Source organism: Bos mutus, chromosome 19 (genome assembly GCF_027580195.1).
Source record: "Bos mutus isolate GX-2022 chromosome 19, NWIPB_WYAK_1.1, whole genome shotgun sequence".
Lineage (NCBI taxonomy): Eukaryota > Metazoa > Chordata > Mammalia > Artiodactyla > Bovidae > Bos > Bos mutus.
In genome coordinates this window covers 7,585,448-7,609,936 of record NC_091635.1, presented here as the reverse complement: position 1 = coordinate 7,609,936, position 24,489 = coordinate 7,585,448, and the positions used below count along the sequence as shown (strand labels likewise).

Here is a 24,489-nt window from a genome sequence, read left to right as displayed (position 1 = left end):
CGGTGAAGGAGAAGGGGCGGGCCGAGGCGGCCAGGGGGCGGGGACCCGCCTTGTACTGGGGCGGCTCTTAGTGTCGGCCCCGCGCAGGAGCTGCGGACTCCTGCTGTCGCCGCTGCCACCTACACTGCCTCAGCCGCCCGTTACCATGAATCCAGACCTGCAGAAAGAGCGGGCCGGCGCCAGCTTCAACCCGGAGCTGCTCACGAATGTCCTGGACGGCAGCCCCGAGAACACTCGGCGCCGCCGAGAGATCGGTGAGGGCAGCTGGCCAGGCCTCCTCCCCGCCTTTCCCGAGCAGAGCTGGCGGTTCCCTCCGGGAGAAGTCGGGGGTGTGGGGGCTCTGTAGGGCCTAGGCCACAACCTCTGGCCCGGCTTTAGGGGAGCCGCGGGACCCCCGCACTTCCAGGGGAGGCTGTGGCGGGGGCAATCGCCCATCGCGAGGGAGGACCTGTGCCCGTGAGGCTGAAACCTGGTGTGATCCAGAGAGCTTTAACGGAGCCGTGAATTTTTTGTCTTCCTCTTGGTACCCTTTAACTCCCTACCAGAGAACCTCATTCTGAACGACCCAGACTTCCAGCATGAGAACTTGAATTTCCTCAGCCGTAGCCAGCGTTACGAGGTGGCTGTTAAGAAGAGTGCCATCATGGTGCAGAAGATGAGGAAGTTTGGCATCGCAGATCCTGCTGAAATCATGTGGTTTAAAAAGTAGGTATGCCTTAGCTTAAGAGCAAGGGCCTAAGCCTGAACCTTGAATTCGCCATCTGTGGTATCCTTTTTCATAGTGTTTCGCGTTTGAAGACTCAAATTCACATCTTTTCATGCCATTTTAAAGTTCTATGTGTGGACAATGATGTTTACTTTGATTTTTAAGCCTTTTAAAGGGCTGATGTTTGTAGAAAGCTTGTTGTGGAGATGCTGTAATTTTCTTTATCAAGAATCATACACATGCGGTCCAGACCTCTCAGTTTTGAGCGATTTAAATGCAGAATGACTTGCTTCTTCTAAGAAGGAGGCCTGCTAAATTCAGAAGCTGAATTTAGAAGGATGTTTTCCGTTGCAAAGACCAAACAAATATTTTGGAGCAGTAACAGATTGTATTTTCATATACTAATGTAGCTCTGGAGTTTAAAATAATGGAAAATATGAGGAAGAACTTTAGTCAAGCCTCAGAATGGATATGAAGTATTCTGAGAACCCCCAGCTTTGTTGAATCTGGTGAGGGTATTTAAATGGCCCTCCTGTGCATATGAGACTTCATAAAAATATGCCTTGGTCCTACTGCTGACAGAGTATGTTCTTTGTTCAGACCATCTTTTTGTTGTGTTTTTGGTTAGAAATAAGACACACACTTTTTTTTGTTTTTTTTGCCTTTATGTAAATATACACTATAATTATGTAATGTTAGTGTAAGATGCCTTTGACTTGCAGCGTTTCTTCTCATTTATTACTGGGCATTTCCTGTTTTAGGTCTCTACATTTTTTAAGAACGCCAATATTTTCATCAATAGAGGGTAAATTATTTGGATGGTACATGTTTAAGAGCCAAGAAAAATGAAACAATGAAACATGTTACAGGCTCTGTCTTTATGTTGCAATAGGCATTCCTCTCTTATACAACTGCCAACTGATATATTTGGTATCTATTTTCGAGTTTGACCTGGTTATTCTTGTCAGGAGGAAATTTACTCCAGCCCACACTCAGAACTTCTTTCCATTTTAGTTATAAAAATACAGTTAATTTGGTAGTCCAGAGTACTTACTAACTTCCAAATGCTCTTTTATTTTTTAAAATTTGTAACTTGTGGCTGTGAGGATATTGAGGTGGAGTAACTCCTAGAAAATTCTGTTTCTGATTTACCTGAATTGAGTTTGTGAACTTGTAAAGTTAGTAAAATTAGATTTTTCCTTAAAACAAGAGGTTTGTTTTGTTTTACTTTAAATGGCTGCGGCCGTGTGTTTCAGAGTTAGTTAGATTTCATAATCTGTGGTGGTGCGCAATGTGTAAATAGACTCCAGTGAAGTCACAGTGGCATAGAACACAGTCCTTCACGTCAGTTAAAAACCAGGGGACACCAGCCAGTTTTTTTGGTTTTTGGTGTTTTGTTTTGTTTTTTTTTTTCTTTTTTTTCTGTAATGTATTTTATGACTCAGACCTCACTATTTGGGAAAAAGACAAAATACAACCTGTGGCAGGCCCTTTGACATCCTTTCAGTATTTCTGGGCTATGACAGGAAGATCAATGTTTGTTAGAGAATGTTTCATTAGTCTTGGCAGTTACTGAACACTGTCGATTGTTACTCACATCTATGTTTTATGTATCACTAAAAAACTCAACTGTGACCTACCATTAATTGTCAGATACATTGAATGTCTTAAATGCTAAAATTGGCTTTGGGGTGAGGGATGCTATGATTAATGAAATATAGTAATATTTCTGGTCCCTTTTATATCCAGTTTCCCTATCACAAAATGAAACATGAGAATATTTTGAAACTGACTAAAATATTAGTAAAATACTTTGAGTTTTCTCAACTCAAGCAGTAGAAGAATTCTTCTCTCCATTCCTTGAGAAAGTAAGACTTTGCTGTTTGGGGAATATACAAATTCCTTTCCTGATCTCCTTTTCTGTAATGTTGTCTTTTAACTATACTGTTTGTTATGCAAAAACTAAAGTATTTTTAAAGTAACAAAATTCTAATGTGAACCAGTCATTTTTTTTTTTTTTAATCCTTCTTAGGTTTTTAAAGCTAGTTCCTTGAAAAGAGTCGTCGGGGAGGATTAAACATAACTTAAAACAAGTGCTCAGATATTGTTCTTTAGTTAACTTCAAGAGCCCTCAAAAAAAAAATCTCAGTATGTCAAAAACATAAGTATTTGACAGTCTTTATTTTGTGTTACATATTTTTTCCCTGTTGCTAGAATTAATTATTTTGTGTCAGCATCAGCACTTTACCAACCCAGAGCCTTCTCATTTCCCATAAGGGAATGGCTGTGTCTTGTATTGCTTCCGTTTTTAGCAAGTGAATTACTGCTTTTATTACTCAGAAAGTCTTGCAGGTTCATTTCCTCCTTCAATGAAAGTGACGTCGGTCAGTCGTGTCCGACTCTTTGCGACTCCATGGACTGTAGCCTACCACGCTCCTCCGTCCATGGGATTTTCCAGGCAAGAGTACTGGAGTGGGTTGCAATTTCCTTCTCCAGAGGATCTTCCCGACCCAGGGATTGAACCCGGGGCATTGCGGGCAGATGCTTTACCGTCTGAGCCACCAGGGAAGTCAATAAAGCGTGGCTGTTAGGGAGTGTTATGGTGCCCTTGCCTTTGAGAGGCCGGTTTTTATATTTACCTCCACATTATCCCACCATAATGAGATGGGTATGTTTTTTGCAAAATGTCTTACGTCTCTCTCTAGAACAGCTTCTGTGAGACTTACCTAGAAACTCACTCGACTCTTCTGTTCTCCGCCTCCTTTGCCCTCTTTCTCTCCTTGGAGTCTGAATTAACCTTTAGTATTTGTGTGAAAATCAGAGAACCTCAGGGTTAAAAAGCATTTTTGATGTTGGCTAGTCCAGGCACTCCTTGAATGTTTGAATCTGTCCTCAGCACCCCTAAAAGGTAGTGGAATGGTTTTAGGGCATCCCCAAAAGTGAGTTGGCAGCCTACCCCCTCTTTCTCTTGAATTTATGCTCTGCTTGTTCTACAAGCCAGGACAGGGTGGTGACGCTGCTTTCTGTCCATCCCTTGAAACATCATGAGGGTCAGTTAGATAATACTTTGTACCTTAAGCTGTTTATATAGATAGAGCTGACAGAATAGACCCTGTAAAATCTCTAACTTGGCATGGCTGAGGCTGACTAGTGTATATAACTTGTATTGACTACTTCACAGATTCTTTTAGGGGAAAATCATTAAAGACTGAATTTCATTAAAATTCCCTTAATCTGGACTAATTTTCAGAGACCCTTTGTGATTTTTAACATATTCACATTACCTGCTTTACCCATCTGTAAACTCTGAAGATCTTTATAGATTTGTGCTTTGGCCCTAGAATGTATACATACTATCCTGGACATTTGCTTTGGTTACTAGGGAAAAATAGTTTAAATTATTCTTCTTTAGGACATTTTGTTAACAGCTCAGCAAATGTAAATGTTCTGTGGAGTTTCTTTTGATTTTCAAGACAAGTAAAGCCTAAAAATAAAGCAAAAACACACACTCATGTTCCAAGAAATCAAACCAACAAAATAATAAACAAAAGAGGTCTGAGGCTAAAACATGGGTAGAATTTGCTTTCTGGATTAAGTGTGAAATTCAGAATCCTGGCCCTGACATGACTAGGAGGAGAAGAGATACCACTAGATTCTGCCGTTGGCTTTTTAGGTAGTGTATGATAAGTTTGAGTCTTAATTTCGTAAGAAAGGGGTTTAAATTTGTCTAACCTTCATCCTCAGGGCCAAATGTGTCTGGCGAGAATGGTGGTAGAATCCAGTTTCTAGAATAAGGCTGAGACCCTTTTCTTTTCTCTCCTGTAGACTACATTTGGTCAATTTTGTGGAACCTGTGGGCCTCAATTACTCCATGTTTATTCCTACCTTGCTGAATCAGGGCACCACTGCTCAGCAAGAGAAATGGCTGCATTCATCCAAAGGACTCGAGATAATTGGCACCTACGCCCAGACGGAAATGGGCCACGGTTAGTCCACATTTGAGGGTCAGTGGGTAGCCCAGTCAGGTCTTCATTTAACAAATCACTCTGGGCATTTGACCTTTTTTTTTACCCTCCTGCTACACGTTTGGAATTTTATTATTAAATTGATAAATCTTAAAATTCAACCTGTTTCTTCATAGTTTATTTCCCTATAAACTGGTCCAAGATTCTGGCCTGAAAGATGTATCATTGTTATTTTTTACCGTTGCTGTGTACACCCAGTTAAAATGGGTATCGAGCAGTTTGGAAAGGTGGGGTTGAAAATATGGCAAAGTGCTCCATTGTGTGGGTGTCTGATTTAAAAGACCTAGTTGGAAGTTCTTAAGAGGCTTCATGCCTCAGCAACACGTGGAAGATGCTTTGCTTTAATGAAGTTAAAAATGTGGATTTTAATGAGACAGGGGGTTAAAGTGGTGAAGGCTGCTAGGGGGTTTGGGAAAAAGTCCATGATGCTCTTCATTTCGTTTCTTTTTATTCATTTTTCTGTACCTGCCCATGGACTTTGAATTACCAGGAATTCTTGGTTAAATTGTTCTGAAAACCTTTAAAAAAGTTTTTGTGTTTGGTCTTGTGGAGCAAGTTTGTTTTCATAGACAAGGCCACTGATGGGCTTAAGGGTCTTGAATTTGAGCTGCCCCATGTCATTCCTAATTATCAAAATGTTTCCCTCGTGTAAATAAAGCAAAGCAAAGGAAGGAAGAAAGGATGCAGATTATCAGGGACATTCCTCTTTTGTGTTTCATTTGGTGCTTTTTGGCTTGTGAATTGGTTTAAGTAAATGTCCTTTCTCATAATGCCTATGGGCACTGCAGATCCTGGTCATGGGACAGTTTTATGAACACCCCACCAGGCACCCCAGGATGGTCAGACCTGAGGGAAGGTGTCCTAAGGGAAGAAAGATTGCATTCCAGCAGTGTTCCTCTCCTGGAGTGTGTGTGGGTGTTTTGTGATCTTGAAATAGCTTTGTGGTACAGAATCCTTTTTTGTTTGTTTGTTTTCAAATTCATCATTGAGTTGATTTGACTTTAAGAGGTATACTGTTCTCGGGAGACATTAGATGTAAACTATTGTGAAACTAAATGAGTCTGATCTGTTTATCTTTTGTTGGTCTGTCTTATCCTTCTGCCTCTATTTTTGAAGTATATTTCCCATGTATATTTGCAAGAAGAGAGGAAGAATTGAAGACTTAAACTTCATTGATTTGAGGAGTGCCGAGGGTTGGATTAAGGTCCTGTGCTGCTTTGGGCAAGATTGTATTTGTTAGTTTTCTTTCTCTTCTTCCTTCTAGTTTCCAAATTTTTCTTGTGTTTGAAACCAACTTTGTCTTGATCTCTATGGTTTTTTAGAGAACAGAGTTTTAAAATTAGGTCTTGTTTGTTGCTGGAACTTTGTCAGTTCATATTAGTTGTGTTTCGCTGAGTGCTATTCTTTTCCTAAAAAGCCAGTCTGTTGGCTAATTAACATCCAATGAGAGTATAATCTTATAGAGAATGTATAAAAAGTACTTCAGCATCAGCGGGACTGGAAATAGAGCAACTTGTACAGGATGACGATTTGACTACTTAAATTCTGAGACTTTGGAACATTGGTCAACAGTGATTATCTCACGTTCTTACAGAATTAGCTGTAACTTCCAGTTTGGGATTCTTTCACTTCTAGGAAGCCTCTGAGAAGTGAAGAAATTAAAAGTGCTCAGTCTTATTCCAGGATCCTCAAGAATCTTAAAATTCAACCACCTGCAGAAAGTCTAGCTCACCAGTGTTCTCTCTTCCCTCCTTTAAACACACTTCTGTCTGTACGGGCACACAAGCCCAACACATACTGGGTCTGTGGATCTGCGAGCCCTAATCAAAGGCAGAATCCTGGACCAAGGAGGGCACCCTCTACCCGGGGCTCCATTGTTAAAGAGACTGTCTGGGACATGGTCTAGGGTTAATTATCTCCAGACCATATGTCTCTCCAGGTCACAAAGCAGATAGTGTCTTGGTCATCATGGTTATTTGATCATTTCAAGTTCTAGCCACTTCATAGGGATTCTTTTTGCCTTTTCTGTTATTATAATTATTCAGGAAAATAGAGCTTCTGTAGTACATACTTATCATCTTTGAAGATGCTGCAGTATCATTGCAGATTCCCATCTCTAATACTAAACGGTGAAAATATTCTTCCTTTGAAGCTTGAAAAATAGGTCATGCACTTGATGTTGTAAGTCCCTAATCTTCCTCTTCCTGGATCTCACTGCTCTGTCTCTCCGATAGCCTCCCATCCTCTTTTTTCCCCAGAGTGATTCTCTTCCCTGTTGGCCTTCCCATGAGACTTGCTCCCTGGATATTCTAATTTCCCCACTGTTAGTAATAACAATATAAACGTCTACAAAAGCTGTGTTCTTTGGGTTATGCCTTTGAAATACCTTCCTCAGAGACGAATGACTACATTTGAAGAGAATGAGTACTTTATAGATGTTGTTGCATAAGACATGGAGTAGGTTTTGATGTATTTAGTGTACTCGTGTCTCCTTTGTCCCATCAACATAGTCACTTTGGTTTTTTGCTACTTTTATATCTAAGAATTAAAGTTTTCATTTACCAATGCTAATGAGCCTGGATATTACTCTCTGCATTTCATATGTATGAACTGGCATGTTCTCCTTTGAGTGTTGGATAAATAGAATCTGCGTGTTGATCTTAGAACATTATATTGTTTTTATTGGCTCTGTTTCATTAAATATTTTGGCCTCAGTGCATCTGTGTCTGACTAGGTATAAGTTTTCTTCTCATATCTTGGGTAATTAGCTTCCATTTTATTCCCATTTTTGTTTGTTGAATTTGTGTTTAATGTTTTTACTTGTGTATGATACAGTGATCAGTCTCACATACAGTATTCATGTTTATTAACTAATAGCTCTTTCACTTTATTACGTTCTTTCTAGTTTATCTTAGACTTTTGTAATAGTTTCAATTTATTTATGGAACCTTAAATATATTACATTAATTTGTTTCTTTCTGTTTTCTCTAACATCATAAGCTTTGGCTCATTGTTATTTTAAAGATAGTTAAAAATCTGATAGAAAAAAAAATCTGATAGGATAAACTTACTATTGTTACAGCCTGTGTTTCAAGATATTTGTATTTAGTGTTCTTGCATACTTATTCTTTTTGATAAATTCTGATCTCAATTTATCAAGTTCTAAAACATATTCTATAGGAATTTAAAACCTGTGTTACATTAAATCCCAATATTTTCTTGAGAAGTACTAATTTTCCTTCATACTGTGAGCTCAGAATTAGCAATTTCTTTTCTGTTACTTTGATCTTTCATTCATCCTAGTAGGTATTTATGTGTTTTCATAATTAAATATTTAATATTCTGAGCTAACTTATTTAAAATATAAAAATATTTTGTTGCTGTTATAAATCACCTTTCTCTTTAGTGGGATTTCTATTTGAATGGTTCTAATGGATAAGAATGAATGATTTTTTAAAGCCTATAGCTTTGCTAAGTTAATTTATGATTGATGGTGTTGGTGTTTTGTTGTTGATTTCCAAGGATTATAATCATGCTGTCCACTGAGTTGCTATTTTGATTTCTTCCTTTCTCAATATGTTGTTAATCTAATCATTTGTCCTCACTACTGGCCAGCCTTCCCTGCCCTGTATCATGTAGGAGATACAGGGAAAGCCTTTTGTGTTGACGCTTTTGAAAGAATTGACTGCAGCTCCTTACCAAGTAAAATGTTGGTGCTTTGCAATTATAAAGTAAATTAATTTAAAATAATTTATGATCTTTATCATGCATAAAGGTTACAGCAAATATCAATACTTGATTTAAATCAAAAACTATCCAGGTAACTTTGTCCTTGTAACGTTTCTACATTTCCTTCACTTCTGAATAATCCTTACCCTAGTTACAAGAGACATTTTACTCCTGGGAACAACTTTCAGCTTCAGAACAGTTTGTGATGATAGTAGTTTTCCCCTTGCCCTTCTCAGTGTGCTCTGCGGTAACCCTTGGTATTGGCATTATTCCCTGATACACACCCGCCCACGATGAGTCTGAAGGGCGCCTCAGAGCGACCTCTCCTTCACCAGGAATTGCTCTGGTTTCTAGCCATGGAAAAGTAGGCTCTCGGCACTGACAGTGGTTGGCCTCAGGCCACAACTTTTGGCCGTAGTTCAGAGTTCTCTTCTTACAGCTCCTGCTGCTGCTGCTAAGTCGCTTCAGTCGTGTCCGACCCTGTGCGACCCCATAGATGGTAGCTCACCAGGTTCCCCCGTCCCTGGGATTCTCCAGGCAACACTGGAGTGGGTTGCCATTTCCTTCTCCAATGCATGAAAGTGAAAAGTGAAAGGGAAGTCGCTCAGTCGCGTCCGACTCCTAGCGACCCCATGGACTGCAGCCTACCAGGCTCCTCCGTCCATGGGATTTTCCAGGCAAGAGTACTGGAGTGGGGTGCCATTGCCTACTGGAGTGGGGTGCCATTGCCTTCTCTGAAAGTGCGCCCAGGAGAAGGCAATGGCACCCCACTCCAGTACTCTTGCCTGGAAAATCCCATGGACGGAGGAGCCTGGTAGGCTGCAGTCCATGGGGTCGCTAGGAGTCGGACTCGACTGAGCGACTTCCCTTTCACTTTTCACTTTCATGCATTGGAGAAGGAAATGGCAACCCACTCCAGTGTTCTTGCCTGGAGAATCCCAGGGACGGGGGAGCCTGGTGGGCTTCCATCTCTGGGGTTGCACAGGGTCAGACACGACTGAAGCGACGCAGCAACAGCAGCAGCAGACACACTTTAATTTTTCTTCCTGCACACCATTCCTTTAAAAACAGGACAGTTGGCATTTCTGTTTGTGAGTGAAAGGTACTCGCTCATCCCAGGAATGTTGTTTTTCCAAGGATTTTCACTATTTATAAAAAAAAAAAAAAACACTTTATTTTGAAATGACTATAGATTCATAGGAAGTTGCAAAAATAGCCCAGAAACATCCCATGGACCTTGCACTCAGTTGCCCCCAGTGGTAATATCTTACAGGATTTCCAGTTTGACGCTTCCAAATCTTAACTGATTTGGCAGGTCTTTCTAATGTCCCCACCGTCATCCTCAGCCCAGATCGCACTAGAAGACATGATTAGGCAATGAGATTCTTGTCCTTGTTTTGCCATGGTCTTTTTTTTTTGGCTGTGCTTTGAGGCCTGTGGGATCTTTAGTTTCCCAACTAGGAATGAACCTGTCCCCCTACCCTCATTGGAAGCTTGGAGTCCTAACCACTGGACCACCAGGGAAGTCCTGCCATTGTCTTTCTGACCTGAAAACACTTAATTCACCTCAGCTTTAATTTCTTTGTAAAATGAGGAAGTTATTCGTACATTTTTTGATTTTCATGTGATTGGTTAGCTGAAAGCTCAGCTCACCCCAACCCTTGTGGAAAGACAGTACAGATCAGCCCTCACCTACAGCACCCTCCCCCTGATTATTTTCTTCCTCAAGTGGAACAAATGGAGAAATTTTGAAACTGAAATGTTTAGGCTCATTTCTAAGATAAAGAACATAGTAAGAGCAATATAGAATTGATTAATTTAGAGCTGGAATTTAGATAAAAATGCCGGTAGCATGCAATATTACAAAGCTGTATAGCACTATTTCCTATTAGAAATAAATTCACATAAAAGTCTAGGGCACTTGCAAATTTTAAATGGAAAAGAATGACTTTAGAAATTGGATTTTAAATGACAGTTAACATGTTTATTATAATTTTGATAATTCCCATATGATTGTAATGGAGCGATTGTTATGCATGAATCTGTTATTTGTGAATATTATGATCTTCACTAAAAATTGCATGTCTTTTTATTTCTGAAATTAATTACTGGAGTGAAGAGCACCGTCAGTTTTTGTATTAAATTGTTTTAATAGCATGTGGCTGGATATTTTAATGAATCCAAATGAAATGACCAAAATTAGGTGAGGAATGTGGATTAACACTGGATGTTTTATAGACAAATAGAAAAGTTTTCCAACCCAGAAACATTAGTATTAGATCCTGGAAAAATTTTTTCCAAGAGAACTTTTGTGTTTTCCCGTCTCAACTTTTCATTAGAATATATGTCATTGTACAACTTCAATTTTCCATTCCATCAAGCCTCTTCAGAATTTTTATTTACCTTAATTGCAAGGCTGTAATCCTTTGCCTTGGTCACATAGTTTTGGTTGCACAGGCTTTGGAATCAGTTCCCAATCCCTGCCAAGTTATTTTAGAAATGAGTCGCATTAGAAAATACTTCTCACCAATTTAAGAAAAATGGAAGTAACCAAGAGTTATAATGTAATACAGAAAGGGGCAGTGCTCCCATCCATGATGAAGTCTGCTCAACTGATTCATACTTAACAGAAGGTATTTTTTTTCTCCTTTCCTTGCTGTTTGTTCAAATTGCTGATCTCACACCTGATGACTCTCAAATGCCCATCCTTGGTATTTCTTTGAAGCTTTGTGAATCGAGGGCGGCCTGGGCCTCTGGATCTTCACTTGGGCATGTTCCTGCCCACCTTGCTGCACCAGGCAACCGAGGAACAGCAGGAGCGCTTCTTCATGCCTGCCTGGAACTTGGAGATCATTGGCACTTATGCCCAAACAGAGATGGGTCATGGTACGGTGCATTCAGTCTACCTTCTGGGTTGGGTGGGGCTCTGCAAGCCTAGGGTACATGGAGCGTCCATCATGTGCCAGCGGTGGTGTTTCCACGTGCTGTGTGGGATCTGTTTAAATGCAGTCTTTCTGCAGCGCTCCAGGTTTTCACATGTGGAAGTCTTGGCGTAGACAGTGCCTTGGTCAGTGGAAATTAAAGCTCATGTTATCACAGATATACTGATTACTTATTCACGGTTCCCCTTCAGCAGATCAAGAATTAAGAGTTAGGTCTTACTTACTAAGTGGTTTTTCAGGTTCACTGCTTTTGTACAGAATTTGTATGGAGAGTCTGAACCCATCTCTTTTTCTTCATTACTATGATTCCCTTTTATACTGATACCTTAATGAACTTACACAGATTCCAAAAGAAATAGATGTTAATAGCATGTGTGCTAAAGGGAAGTGAGTGGCCTCTATAACCAAAACATGCAGGATTTTTTACCTTGACATTATTTGTGTTGATTCACTAAATTCAGTAGACTTCTAAAGGTGGCTTTGGCCAAAGTTTAGTAAAAATAAGATAAGTTGTACTTCCAGGTAATTGATTTCACATTCTGTATGTACCACTTTTCTTTTTTTCTTTGCATCCCCGACCTACCTTTCTCTGTGAACTGGATGGGGCTCAAGCTGGTGGCTATTCCTGGTAGCACGCGTTCTGTATTGGTATTTGTGTTTGAATGGTACCCATTCATCTACTTCTGGCTTCTGTTAGCCTAATCAGAGGTTTCAGAACAGCTGGTCTAGTGTGTATTTGCTTTTTGTTCCTTATTCCTGTAACAGCTTTATCTTAATTTGATTGCTCATTTGACTTTCAGCTTCAATGCTAAATAGTATTTTACAGGATGTTCCTAAGACACAAAGTGGAATACTGTTTGGTTCAGTTGTGCGTTTGAAAACGCTCTGTCATTACCTGTTCTATAAAAGTTTCTTCTTTGGTGAAAGGGGTCTCACTGTCTGATTCCTTGATTCCCATCTGGGGGAAGGTTGATCACCCATAAACTGGCCATTTCTGTTATTCAACTTGGAAGTTTCTGAATGTTTAACAATTAATTTTAAGTGGTGAATGAAATCTGGCATTTTCAAAGCAATCTGGTAAAAAGTTCTCATCATTGACTTCAGGATAGGGAGAGGGTCACATAGAACACTTTTCTGTAACTTTTTTCAAAGAATTTTGGCACATTTGTATTAGAATTTAAGGGCTTGCCTGATAGCTCAGTTGGTAAAGAATCTGCCTGCAATACAGGAGACCCCACTTCGATTCCTGGGTCGGGAAGATCCACTGAAGGGATCGGCTACCCACTCCAGTATTCTTGGGCTTCCGTTGTGGCTCAGCTAGTAAAGAATTTGCCTGCAATGCAGGAGACCTGGGTTTGATCCCTCCTAGAGAAGGCAATGGCAACCCACTCCGGTACTCTTGCCTGGAAAATCCCATGGATGGAGGGGCCTGGTAGGCTGCAGTCCATGGGGTCGCTAGGAGTCAGACATGACTGAGCGACTTCACTTTCACTTTTCACTTTCATGCATTGGAGAAGGAAATGGCAACCTACTCCAGTGTTCTTGCCTGGAGAATCCCAGGGACGGAGAGCCTGGTGGGCTGCCGTCTATGGGGTCGAACAGAGTCGGATACGACTGAAGCAACTTAGCAGCAGCAGAGAAGGAAAAGGCTACCCACTCCAGTATTCTGGCCTGGAGAATTCCATGGACTGTATAGTCCATGGGGTTGCAGAGTCAGACCCAACTGAGCAACTTTCACTTTTTCATTAGAGTTTAAAACACAAATCCCTGTCCATCTCCAATGAACATGAAAGTTGTGAACCAGTCAGGAATAAGTGAAAGCCTAGTGTTGGAAGCCTACAGGGTGAACTTGGACCTTATTGGGACTTTTAGAAATTTTTAAAAAGTCACCATTCCAGGTCTTCTTTTCCCTAAAATGGTTATAACTTTTAAAGTTTTAAAACTTGTTTTCCTTTCTAGCATTCATTCTGAAATAAATTCTCAGTTTACAAGAACTTTAGCTTCAGTCTCTTCTGTCATGTGTTATCTCGTTCTTTGTTATAATACAGAATTCCAGAATGTTGAATTGGTGTGGTGGACACAATACGAATGAGTTGAAATTAGCACACTAACAACTTAGAGATGATTTTAAAAGGGCAGTTAACTTCCATGTTAAAGTCATAGCCTGTGATCTCAGGCAACTATGATTCTTATCTGTCTTTACATTTTCTTTTGGTTGATGTAAATAAATGTTCCCTATCTACTGCTGTGCAGTAAATCAAATACAGAAATGGAACATGCTTGACATTTATATTTTCAGCTTAATACGAACTATCTGATTTAAGCATCAGAAATTCAGGATCTTGGTTATCAACCATTTGTAGCTCATCTACAGATGTTTTATTGTTAGATGTTGTTACTCTCTGAGATGCTAGTGCTTTAAAGGAACTGGGCAGATTTTACCCTATACCTGTTTTTTCCCATATTCTATCTGAAGTAGGTATAATTCATTTCCTTAGGAACCCATCTTCGAGGCTTGGAAACCACAGCCACTTATGACCCTGAAACCCAGGAGTTCATTCTCAACAGTCCTACTGTGACCTCCATCAAGTGGTGGCCTGGTGGACGTAAGTGAATTTTTTTAATAGTAACTGAATGTTTTGAAGACTTATAGAATATATAGCGTCTATGAGAATATAATTTTGAAATATAGAAAGAACTCTTAGGGCTTAAACTATGCTGAGCTTTTCACATTCTCTTGTGTTACCTGTTACAGATGTTTATACACTTGTAAAGTGCAGAGGACAGCTGTCAATTTTGCTGCTTTTCATAGATTTTTATCTTAGCATTCCATGTGTTAGCATAATTTCCATAATCATCATTTAAAGTAATTTAGTATACCTAGTTTGGTTAGTCATTTATGTATTGGAAAGTATTTGAGAGACATCCCTGGTGGTTCAGTGGCTAAGACTATACCCTCCCTATGCAGGGGGCCTGGGTGCAATCCCTGGTTAGGGAAATAGATCCCACATGCTTCAACTAAAGATCCCGTATGCTGTAACTAAGACTTGGCACAGCCAAATAAATAATCAAAACAGAAATAGAAATGAGTATTTTTTAAAAAAGAAAAGTATTTTAGTTTTTAAATTTTTGTTATAATAGCTTTGATGTGAAATTTATTTAATATTGTCTTCTATTCTGAATTATTGTTTTAGGATACATAAATTTCCAATGAAGGATTTTGTTATCCACATTATATATTTTAATATGTGGTATTACATTTTGATAAGGAAAAAAACTAGCATGCAATAAAATGGAAATATTTCTGGATGCATTAACCAAAAATCTCTTAAAGCAGCTGTATCCTATAGTACAGCTGAAGTATTCTGAATACCGAATACTGAAGTATGCAGAATACTGAAGTATTCTGCAGTGATGGAATATTCTCTGTCTTTGCCGTTCAGCGTGGTAGCCACTGGCCACCTGAACACTGGAAATGTAATTAGCTGACTGAGGAACTGAATCTTCTATTTTATTTCATTATAATTAATTTAAATGTAAATAGCCACATGTGGCTAGTAGCTACTGTTTTGGAAAGCCCTGCCTTAAGGGAGAAAAAGGAAGTAATTTAATGTTCTATGATTATCCTAAAAATGTCTTTATGTAAATGAATGAAAAATAAGTAAAACTATCTTCTTCTTTAAAATGCTATCAAATTAACATGTTGTCTACCCTAAACTTAGATAATGTTATATGTCAATTATACTCCAGTAAAAATACACACACACATATATATGTGTGTTTTTAAAATGAAGGCTTACTTTGCAAAAATTTAATGAATTTTGCTATTGATGGAATCTTAGTCTTATATTTAACATATGCTTTTCTCTCTTTTGTTTCTGTCTTTTGAAAATGTAAGAACATTTGCTCACTTTCCTCTCTCGTTCTCTTTTATGTTGCAGTTGGAAAAACTTCAAATCATGCTATCGTACTTGCCCAGCTCTTCACTCAGGGAAAATGCTATGGATTACATGCCTTCATTGTACCTATTCGTGAACTTGGGACCCATAAGCCTTTGCCAGGTTAGGATTATCTAATGTTGAGATGGAAAATTAAACCAGTCACTATCTTCTGCAAAAAGTATAATATGTAACTAAAGAAGAGGAGGGAGCCAGGAATCCCAGAACCTAAATACCCTGTGACTCCCCTTTCATCTGCGGCAGGTATTACTGTAGGAGACATTGGCCCCAAGTTTGGCTATGATGAGATGGATAATGGCTACTTGAAGATGGACAACTATCGTATTCCCAGAGAAAACATGCTGATGAAACATGCCCAGGTACAGTGAGATGGAAAATACGAGCAGGCGTGTCAGACATGGGGGTTTCAGTGGCCATTGATAATCGTAGGATTGGAATGGTCTGTTCGTTTAGAAGGTAATAACAGATTTTTTACTTCTGATGATGCTTTTATTGTGACCATGAAATCAGATGAGTTGACAGGTGTGAAGGGCATGTCTTGGTTTGCTAAACCAGTGGGGCTCCCACTTTAGCATACATTAGAGTCGCCTGGAAGGCTGCTAAAACCTAGATTACTTAGTGCCCAGAGTTTCTGATTTAGGAGGTCAGGGTGGGGACTGAGCATCAGGTGGTGCTGATGCTGCCTTTCTGGGGACCACACTTTGAGAATAAACTGCCACTTGGGTTTAACAGAAGGAAGCATCCATCTCATGTTCTTTTTCCAGGTGAAGCCTGATGGCACATACGTAAAACCCCTGAATAACAAGCTGACCTACGGGACCATGGTGTTCATCAGGTCCTTCCTCGTGGGAGAATCCGCTCGGAGTCTGTCTAAGGCATGCACCATTGCCGTCCGATACAGTGCTGTGAGGCATCAGTCTGAAATCAACCCAGGGTAAGGGTAAAGTCTGAGATGAGCTCAGTACTGAAGTCTGGCGTGAACCCCATCCAGGTATCAAAATTCCCAAATGTGATGTGGAGAAAGTGCATTTGTGATAAAATTAGCTAGAATGGCAGTGTACTGGGTCTGCTACTTAGAATCTAAACTTCCTTAAGTGGAAGGATGAGAATAAGCACCTAATTATTACTTTTAACCTTCTAAGAAAAATGATAATATTACTAGAGCTTTATAAGTGAAGTGTTCAAAACACTGAAGGTGTGGTGTGAAGGTTCTAATTGCTGCTAACAACTACAAATTGGGTATAGTGAAAGTGACATTAAACTCGGTTCCCTGTTGTGTTCCTGGGCATAGTTTGTTCTTATTTCCACCTACTAATTGGGCATGACTCTTTGATAAACTTTTTACTCTTAAAGAAGAAATAAAGAAATTGGTAAGAGCAGACTCTTTTGCATGCTCAGTGGACCTTCTTAGACTTTAAATATTAAACTTAGTACACTGGGTCTTCTCATATTAGTGGTCACAATATAGTTTATTCTACCAGCTACACCCTTTAACATTGCCTTCCTCCTGTGAAGTTAACGAAGTTTGGTTCTTTATGTTGCCATGAGATACTATTTTCATAGCCAGACTGGAAAGATTAAGAAAAATAGAAATGTCAACTAGAAAATCCTGTTCACGTGTTCAACAGGGTGGTTCAGAGTGTGGTCTTCTGTAGCCAAATAGCCTAGATTTCAATCAAGAATCTGCCACTTACTAGCTCTGTGACCCCGGGTAGGTTCTTAACCTCATTTTTCCCATCTGTAAAATAGAGCTATTAAAAATTACTTCACAGGGTCTTTGTGAGGATTAGATAAATTAATCTATCAAAGTGCTTAGTCCAGAATCTGGCACGTGAGCTCTGTATAGGGATTGATTGATTGATTTTTGTTTGTTTTTCCTTTTTTCATATACTTTAGTGAACCAGAACCACAGATTTTGGATTATCAAACCCAGCAATATAAACTTTTTCCCCTCCTGGCCACTGCCTATGCCTTCCAGTTTGTAGGCGCATACATGAAAGAGACCTATCTTCGGATTAATGAAGACATTGGCCATGGGGACCTGAGTGAGCTGCCTGAGGTCTGTGTCTGGTCTCTGTCCCTTGTGGGAACCCTTCTTGTTCATACTTCCCTGTGGGATCATGTGCAGAGAAAATTAAACATTGGGATACCTTGAAAAGAATCCATATTTTTATGGATTTATCCATGTTTTTAAATTTCAGAATTACTGTACTATGTTGGTCCTTTATTGAGCAAAAGAACCTAAGTGGTACATTTTTTTGCCACATAGAACAGTTCAGAAAGGAATGTGGTAATGTTACTAGTTTAGGCTAATTAGATGAGGATGCTTTTCAGTTTATATACATGGCAAGTGATTTTATTTGGTTTTCTTGGCCACACCAGGCTGCTTGCAGGATCTTAGTTTCCTAATCAGGGACCAAACCAGGCCCCTGGCAATGACAGCACAGAGCCCTAAGCACTGAGCACCTGCCACTTAACCCTGGCAAGTGCTTCTGCAAGTGACAGTCCTGTTCAGCGTGTCCACTTGGAATGCAGGCTGTCAGCACTGCAGACGTCCTGATGGCCTGTGCTTCCCCCTTCAGCTTCACGCGCTCACCGCTGGGCTGAAGGCTTTCACGTCCTGGACAACGAACACAGCTATTGAAGCCTGTCGGATGGCTTGTGGCGGACATGGCTATTCTCACTGCAGTGGACTTCCAAATATTTATGTCACTTTTACCCCAACCTGCACCTTCGAGGGGGAAAACACTGTCATGATGCTGCAGACAGCCAGGTTAGAGTCTAATTCATGATTTCTATCCTGTGTTCTCAGGAATGTCCAAGTCCTTTCCACTGATACCTGTTCCCGTGTGTTCTCTTCGCATTATGTTTGTTCCTGAAAGATGTCATTTTGCCTTCCATCCTGACGCAGGATGTTTATCTTGTGCTCAGACTAGTATGAAACCCCGTCACATAGTTTAAAGTCATTACAGGAATTCACTTTATTTCTGTTTCACGGGAAGCATAGTTACTGAAAGCATGTGTCCTGGTGACTTCTAGGTTCCTGATGAAAAGTTACGACCAGGTGCACTCAGGCAAGTTGGTGTGTGGCATGGTGTCCTACTTGAATGACCTGCCCAGCCAGCGCATCCAGCCACAGCAGGTGGCCGTGTGGCCAACTATGGTGGATATCAACAGCCCCGACAGCCTGACAGAGGCGTACAAGCTTCGAGCGGCCAGGTGAGTGCACGCACGAGAGCTGGGGCCGGCAGCTGCAGGGGCCCCAGGCCCAGGGCCTAGGTGGGAGGCACGAGTATTCACTGTCACCTTCTTGGGCTCCAGTTTTCTAGTTTTTTTTTTTTAAAAAACAGATTAGTAGAAATTGCTGCTAAAAACCTTCAGACTGAAGTGATTCACAGAAAAAGCAAGGAGGTAGCGTGGAACCTAACGTCCATTGACCTTGTTCGGGCAAGTGAGGTCAGTGATGGTTCTCCTCCCCTCCCCCGTCCTTCACCACCCCCCTCATTGTCTTAGTACAGAAACCTTATCACTGCTGAATCTTTTTCAGAGATTCTTACATTCTGGTGTTTTCCTTATATCTAGGCACATTGCCACTATGTGGTGGTTAAGCTCTTTACGGAAAAAGTCCTCCAGATTCAAGAGAAGTCCATCCAAGCTGTCCTAAGGCGTTTGTGTCTCTTGTATTCTTTGTATGGAATCAGTCAGAATGCAGGGGATTTTCTTCAGGTCAGGATTTTCTAAGTTTAAGTCCCTTTATTTAATTCTTAATTTTTTATAGAAAATAATTTTGGTTTACTTTGTAGTTGTGTATATGTGTGTGTCTATATATTCATAAACATCTGTTTGTATACGTACCTTATAACGTCTGTGCTTGCTTGCTCGTTTCTTCGCTTTAGGGGAGCATCATGACAGAGTCTCAGATCACCCAGGTGAATGGGCGCATCAAGGAGCTGCTGACTGCAATTCGCCCTGACGCGGTTGCTCTGGTGGATGCATTTGATTTTCAGGATGTGACACTGGGCTCTGTGCTTGGCCGCTATGATGGAAATGTGTACGAAAACTTGTTTGAATGGGCCAAGAAATCCCCACTGAACAAAACAGAGGTAAAAAAAAGAAAAAAGTGTCTTTCACATTTTGAAGTTATTCATTTAAATATTAAAGCAGGAAGGCCCTCAGAGAATGACCACCTGGGGAAGCTTTGAGAGCTCTCATGACCACTTCAGACAGTCCCTTTATTTGAGCAACAGGTTCTGAAGGGAACAAGACCTTTCCTATAGTATGTGGGCTTTTAGTTTCCTTAACTAACAACAATTGAAAAATTTCAAACATATACATAAATAGAACACTGCAGTGCATCTTCCTGTTCCCTTGATCGTGTTTCAACAACTGTCTGCTCATGACCAGTTGCATTTTATCTGAACCTCCCAACAGAATTATTTTGAAGCAAATCCAAGGTATCAGGTAATTTATTCATAAATATTTCAGTATGTATCTCTGAAAGATAAGGATTCCTTTTTTAAAAAAGCATAACTGCAGTACCATTCTCACACCTAAACAAATTAACAGTAATTCTTTCATACCATGAACTAGCCAGTGTCCAGATTTTTCCCCATTTAGCTCAATTCTCCCCCCACCCCCCTTTGATTTTTTTGAATCAGGATTCATATAAGGTTCAGATAATTTTTTGATTAAAAGTACGTTATTTTGGGACTTCCCTGGTGGGCTAGAGGTTAAGAATCCACCTTCCAATGCAGGAAACGGGGGTTTGATCCCTGGTTGGGATCCCATATCCCATGGGGCAACTAGAGAGCCCTCGTGCCACAGCTCGAGAAGCCCCTGCACCACAGCAAAGAGCCTCTGAGTCACAATAAAGAGCCAGTGCAGCAAAAAAAAAAAAAGCTATTTTAAATTGCAAGCTCCTTATCAGTAATGTTTTCTCTCTCCTTTCCCTGCAGGTCCATGAGTCTTACAAGCACCTAAAGTCGCTGCAGTCCAAGCTCTGACGTGGCTTGATGATAAGTGCAGTCTGCCCTGAAAGTAGCTGTTCTTACACCTGTCACACAAACTGCGTGGAATCTTGATCAAATTCGGAAAAGCTGTAGAGCAAGTGATAAATTGACCCTTTCCTCTTTTTATAAATGAAAAAAGAAAACAGATTTTGCAAATTAAAGGAGAAAACCAGATGTGTTTTACAAGTGCAATTAACACTGAAAGAGACTATTAAGCATTCAGAAAAAGTTTTAAGAAATGCAGTGCGACTTCCATCTATATTGCTGCTGATCCCAGGAGGCCAGGACTTTTGATAATTAGTAAAATTTAACTACTAAGTAGTTAATTATTTTCACATCTTAATTGCTAATCACTGGATATACAAGTGTTTTTAAGCAGAGGTGTTTTTTTAAGCAGGGTAGAACCCTTCCTAACTTTCTTGCTCATGTCCTAACACAGCTGCCAGGGGTCCCGGCTAGAAAGCAGGAGTGAAGAAGAGAAACTGGGGAAAAGAAACTAATCAGGAAACCTGTGAGTTCGTGCCTGACACACTGACGCCTCTCCTGCCTGCTTGCCCTCCTTAATTGATGTATTGCTCCTACCTTAAGTGTTCACAGTAGCGTCTTTCCAACCCAAAGATTTCTTGAGCACAGGCTTCTGCAGGGTCCCTGCCCTGTGTAATTCGGAACTAAGCTTCCGTTGGAGGCTTCCCTAAACTGTCCCTCTAGTAGCATTAGAGCTCCCTTTGCGTCAGCTTCTCGGGGAGAGGGAGGCGGCCAAGTCATCTCTACATATAACTTTTGGCAGCCGATGAGATCTCCACATCAGTGGTTTTGATCTCCCTCTCCTGAGAAAGACGCTAAAGAAAGGAGAAAAATAGTCACAGTTCCTTCTTAGAAGAATTAAGGGCGTGGAGAGCTATCAGTTAGGTTACTGTAACTTTGGTGACCATGGTAACTACATTTTCTAGAACAATCCAGATTTCCTATATTCTGGCACTCTGGCAGAAGCCATTAAAATGCTTGGAGGTCTGGCCTTAGAAAAATAAAAGCGTCACTCATTGCTTCTTACACCCAGGAAAGTCCTTTGACAAACCATGTGTTCTGATTTTTTAATCAGAAAATATAATCATTGAAACAGTGGCTAAAGGATAAATGGAAGCTCCATAGAATGTTTCTTACAGTATATCTGGTTTTATTTTCAGTATGTTTCTAGGAGCTTTATCTGACTTGCTAAATTGTCCTTTCAGCTGAAGTCTAATTTGTACAATCATTCTATATTTAAAAGCTAAACACGTATCTCATGATGAATTTTTTCTTCAAATCAATGTAAAACAAATCACTTAATTTTCTTGTTGTTGTTAACTGTATTTGTAACCTCTGTCTCACGAAGCCAGTTGTTCTAGAGTCAGTCTTGAGAATGTAGTATGTAATTCAGGGAACTGTAATTCCCTTCTTGGGACCTTACATAAAATCTATCCCAGTGAAACTAGTAATAGACTTTAAGGTCCAGCAGAAGAAATACTGCCTGTTGACAGAAGCCTTAATCTTTCCACCAGGAGAACTAATTGATAATTGTGTTAACATTGAAGTAAAAAATCACTCTGTAAATCTCGTATGGGTATCTCTTGGGACTAGATCAGATTCTGGGAAATAACAGTAAATTCAGATTGCTTGATATTAACCTGTTAAATATAGAATTGTTTCCAGTTAGTGGTTAAAAATCTTATTCACAGAGGGCTAACCCATGGCCAGGACATGAGGGTTTTTGAAATGACACCCACACAATCCAGCTTCATAGATCTGGGATCTAAGCAGTTTGAAACATGGTGGTGGACTCTGTCAGAGCCACCTTCAGTCCAGCACCTTGAGCTTTATATTTAAAAGCTAGATCTCATATTGATAGTATTTTTATTAACATTGGAATGTTTTGAACTTATTCACTGTAATTAAAGAATAAAGGTACCATAAGACCTCAAGAATTTGTCACTATCAAGATGGAAAGAATGTACCACATAAAATTAAACATAAATTTAAATTATGAAGAATTTTAAGATGTAGATTTAGGTAACACTGAACAAAAGAAGGAAGGAAGGAGTGAGACCTGCCTCAGCAGATAACCTGCCTCAGCAGATAGATGGTGCTGTCTTTGTAGAGTATTTGAGTGCTCTGTCCATGCAGGAATACAGATTTGTTGGTTTCTCATAAGGAAGCAGCAGACCCAGCTTGCTATCCTTTAGAAGCCAGACTTTGCCACAGATAAGGGTGGTTCTGTTGGGTTCTTTTGTGAGCCATTTTCATAAAGCGTACAGATAAATTTCAACCTCATCTCCAAAATGATGATAAACCTGAGCAGAATTATTGTTTCTATTAGATGATACTGACATAACCCTTTGAAAGATCCATGAGGTTTTTGCTGTTTGTAATGGATGAAGTTTGCTACATCCTGAAGTATTTGGATTTCTACTTCGTATCTACTCAGTAGACACTGAGGTGTACTTCAGTGTTGCACATAAGTGACCTCAAAGCACAGTTGGTCCCAAAGCCTTTTCGGGCCTTCCTGTTCTTGTCTTCAGAACATCATACCACTAAGTAGCAGCTTATCTTCAGAACATTCACTTAATTGCAACATTAACCATGTTCACATACTTTCTGAGAACTCACTGGTGGTAATTTCAGATAACATACACCTGGAGGCATTTAACCATTTGTAACATTAACATGTTATTAGAACTCAATTATTGGATTTTCTTCAGTGCAAGGCTTTGGTTGCGGAAATATATTGATTCATGATCCTTGAGTTCTCTAGGGAACAAAAATTCCTCTAATGACTGTTGCTCAGAGTCCTACCCCTTTCTGAGTTCTATCCATCTCAGTAAAAAGAAAACTAGATGCAGATGGCCTATAACACCCACTAACCATTTTGTGTACTGTGCAAGGTATGCCTGGAGTCATAGATTGTCCTCAAGCAGTAGCTGCTGCACCAACTAGAGAGGAACCTTGCCAGGAAACTGATGATTCTACTTGAGGCCAAGAATCTTCTGTTGAGTCTCCTGAAGGTTTGCATGGAAAAATGCAGAGATCAGCTAATTGAATATTTATTATTCCATTCCTGGAGGATTAGACCAAGTCACCGTAAATGAATAAAATGTCTTTTCATTTTAAAACACTGGTGGAGTTTTGCTTATAGCTCTCCAAACTCAAATTTTCATTACTATTCCTGTGGTCCATGATAGTAAATATAGAAACATAAGGAAATTTAGCCTTTGTAGACTGCAAATTCCTAGGTTTCAGAGAATTTTTTTATTTTTTCTTACATATAAGTGAGCCACTGATTATCTCGAGGAAAGTCATGGAACATTGGGAGGGATATTAAGAATTCTGAAGCAAAACAGTTTAACCACATTACTGTCGACTGTTTCACAGATTAGGTAACAACGTGATTCACCTGCATAATATTCCAACTGATGACTGCTTGTAAACATTTCCAATTGCTATGAATTCGAGGAAACTACTTTGGCGCATATAATTTGCTACCTTCTTACCCCTTTAACTGTCGTGGTTTGAGTTTGGTTCCTACCCGATGAAGTGTATTTAGCATGTATTGTTCCGCATGCCTGGCAGGACATGTCAGTGAAGGTGGGAGTACTTGAGGAGGTGCACAGGTCCAAAGACGGAGTCACGGTTGGACAGTGGTGACCCACCAACCTTCGAATAAGCCAAGCCACTAACCCCATCTTCCTTTGTAAAACTGAAGAACCCTTAATAAACTGTAATCAACACGAAAAGTGTTACTGTCTTTATTACGTGATGGTGTTAGGTTTCATCCTGGCTTCACAGCTTCGGCATTCATAATTGAAGGTCACAGCCACTTTCCTAGTCTTTATGGTTTCACTGCCCATCATTTTTCCACTCTCCATTTCTCATGCCCTCCACCTTTCCACCAGTCAGCCCTCAAAAGAATGTTGAAATAACCTTTTTTTTTTTTTCTTTTTTTCCCTTCTTGGCTGCACGGTAGAGCATGTTGGCTCTTACTTCCTAGACCAGGGATCGAACCCGTGCTCCCTGCAGTGGAAGTGCGGAGTTTTAATACTGGGCCACCAGGGAAGTTCCTGGAAGAACTGTAACTGGTTTGGAACC

At 40.1% G+C, this 24,489-nt stretch overlaps 1 protein-coding gene across 3 annotated transcripts; it reads left to right on the top strand.

The window, feature by feature from the left end:
- The first annotated feature begins 1 nt into the window (after window position 1).
- On the top strand, window positions 2–24,137 carry ACOX1 (acyl-CoA oxidase 1). Of its 3 annotated transcripts, none has more exons than XM_005907962.3 (14): window positions 2–254; window positions 546–705; window positions 11,186–11,346; window positions 13,901–14,008; window positions 15,344–15,463; window positions 15,605–15,720; window positions 16,126–16,295; window positions 17,258–17,420; window positions 17,944–18,134; window positions 18,401–18,580; window positions 18,712–18,817; window positions 18,944–19,087; window positions 19,258–19,464; window positions 20,317–24,137. In XM_005907962.3, exons 1-14 carry the CDS (start codon window positions 146–148, stop codon window positions 20,362–20,364), a joined length of 1,983 nt encoding a protein of 660 aa, XP_005908024.2. In that variant the 5' UTR covers window positions 2–145; the 3' UTR covers window positions 20,365–24,137. The 3 variants fall into 3 exon arrangements, with proteins under 3 accessions (XP_005908024.2, XP_005908023.2, XP_070245203.1); XM_005907961.3 differs by lacking the exon at window positions 11,186–11,346 and adding an exon at window positions 4,532–4,692; XM_070389102.1 differs by lacking the exon at window positions 2–254 and adding an exon at window positions 4,532–4,692 and having other exon boundaries at window positions 565–705.
- Window positions 24,138–24,489: the final 352 nt, after the last annotated feature.

Coding starts and splice junctions, on each gene's coding strand:
- ACOX1 (XM_005907962.3), top strand. CDS start 146: ATGAATCCAGACCTGCAGAAAGAGCGGGCCGGCGCCAGCTTCAACCCG. Junction 15,721..16,125: donor TGCTGATGAAACATGCCCAG/GTACAGTGAGAT, acceptor TTCTTTTTCCAG/GTGAAGCCTGATGGCACATA. Junction 19,465..20,316: donor CCCCACTGAACAAAACAGAG/GTAAAAAAAAGA, acceptor CTTTCCCTGCAG/GTCCATGAGTCTTACAAGCA.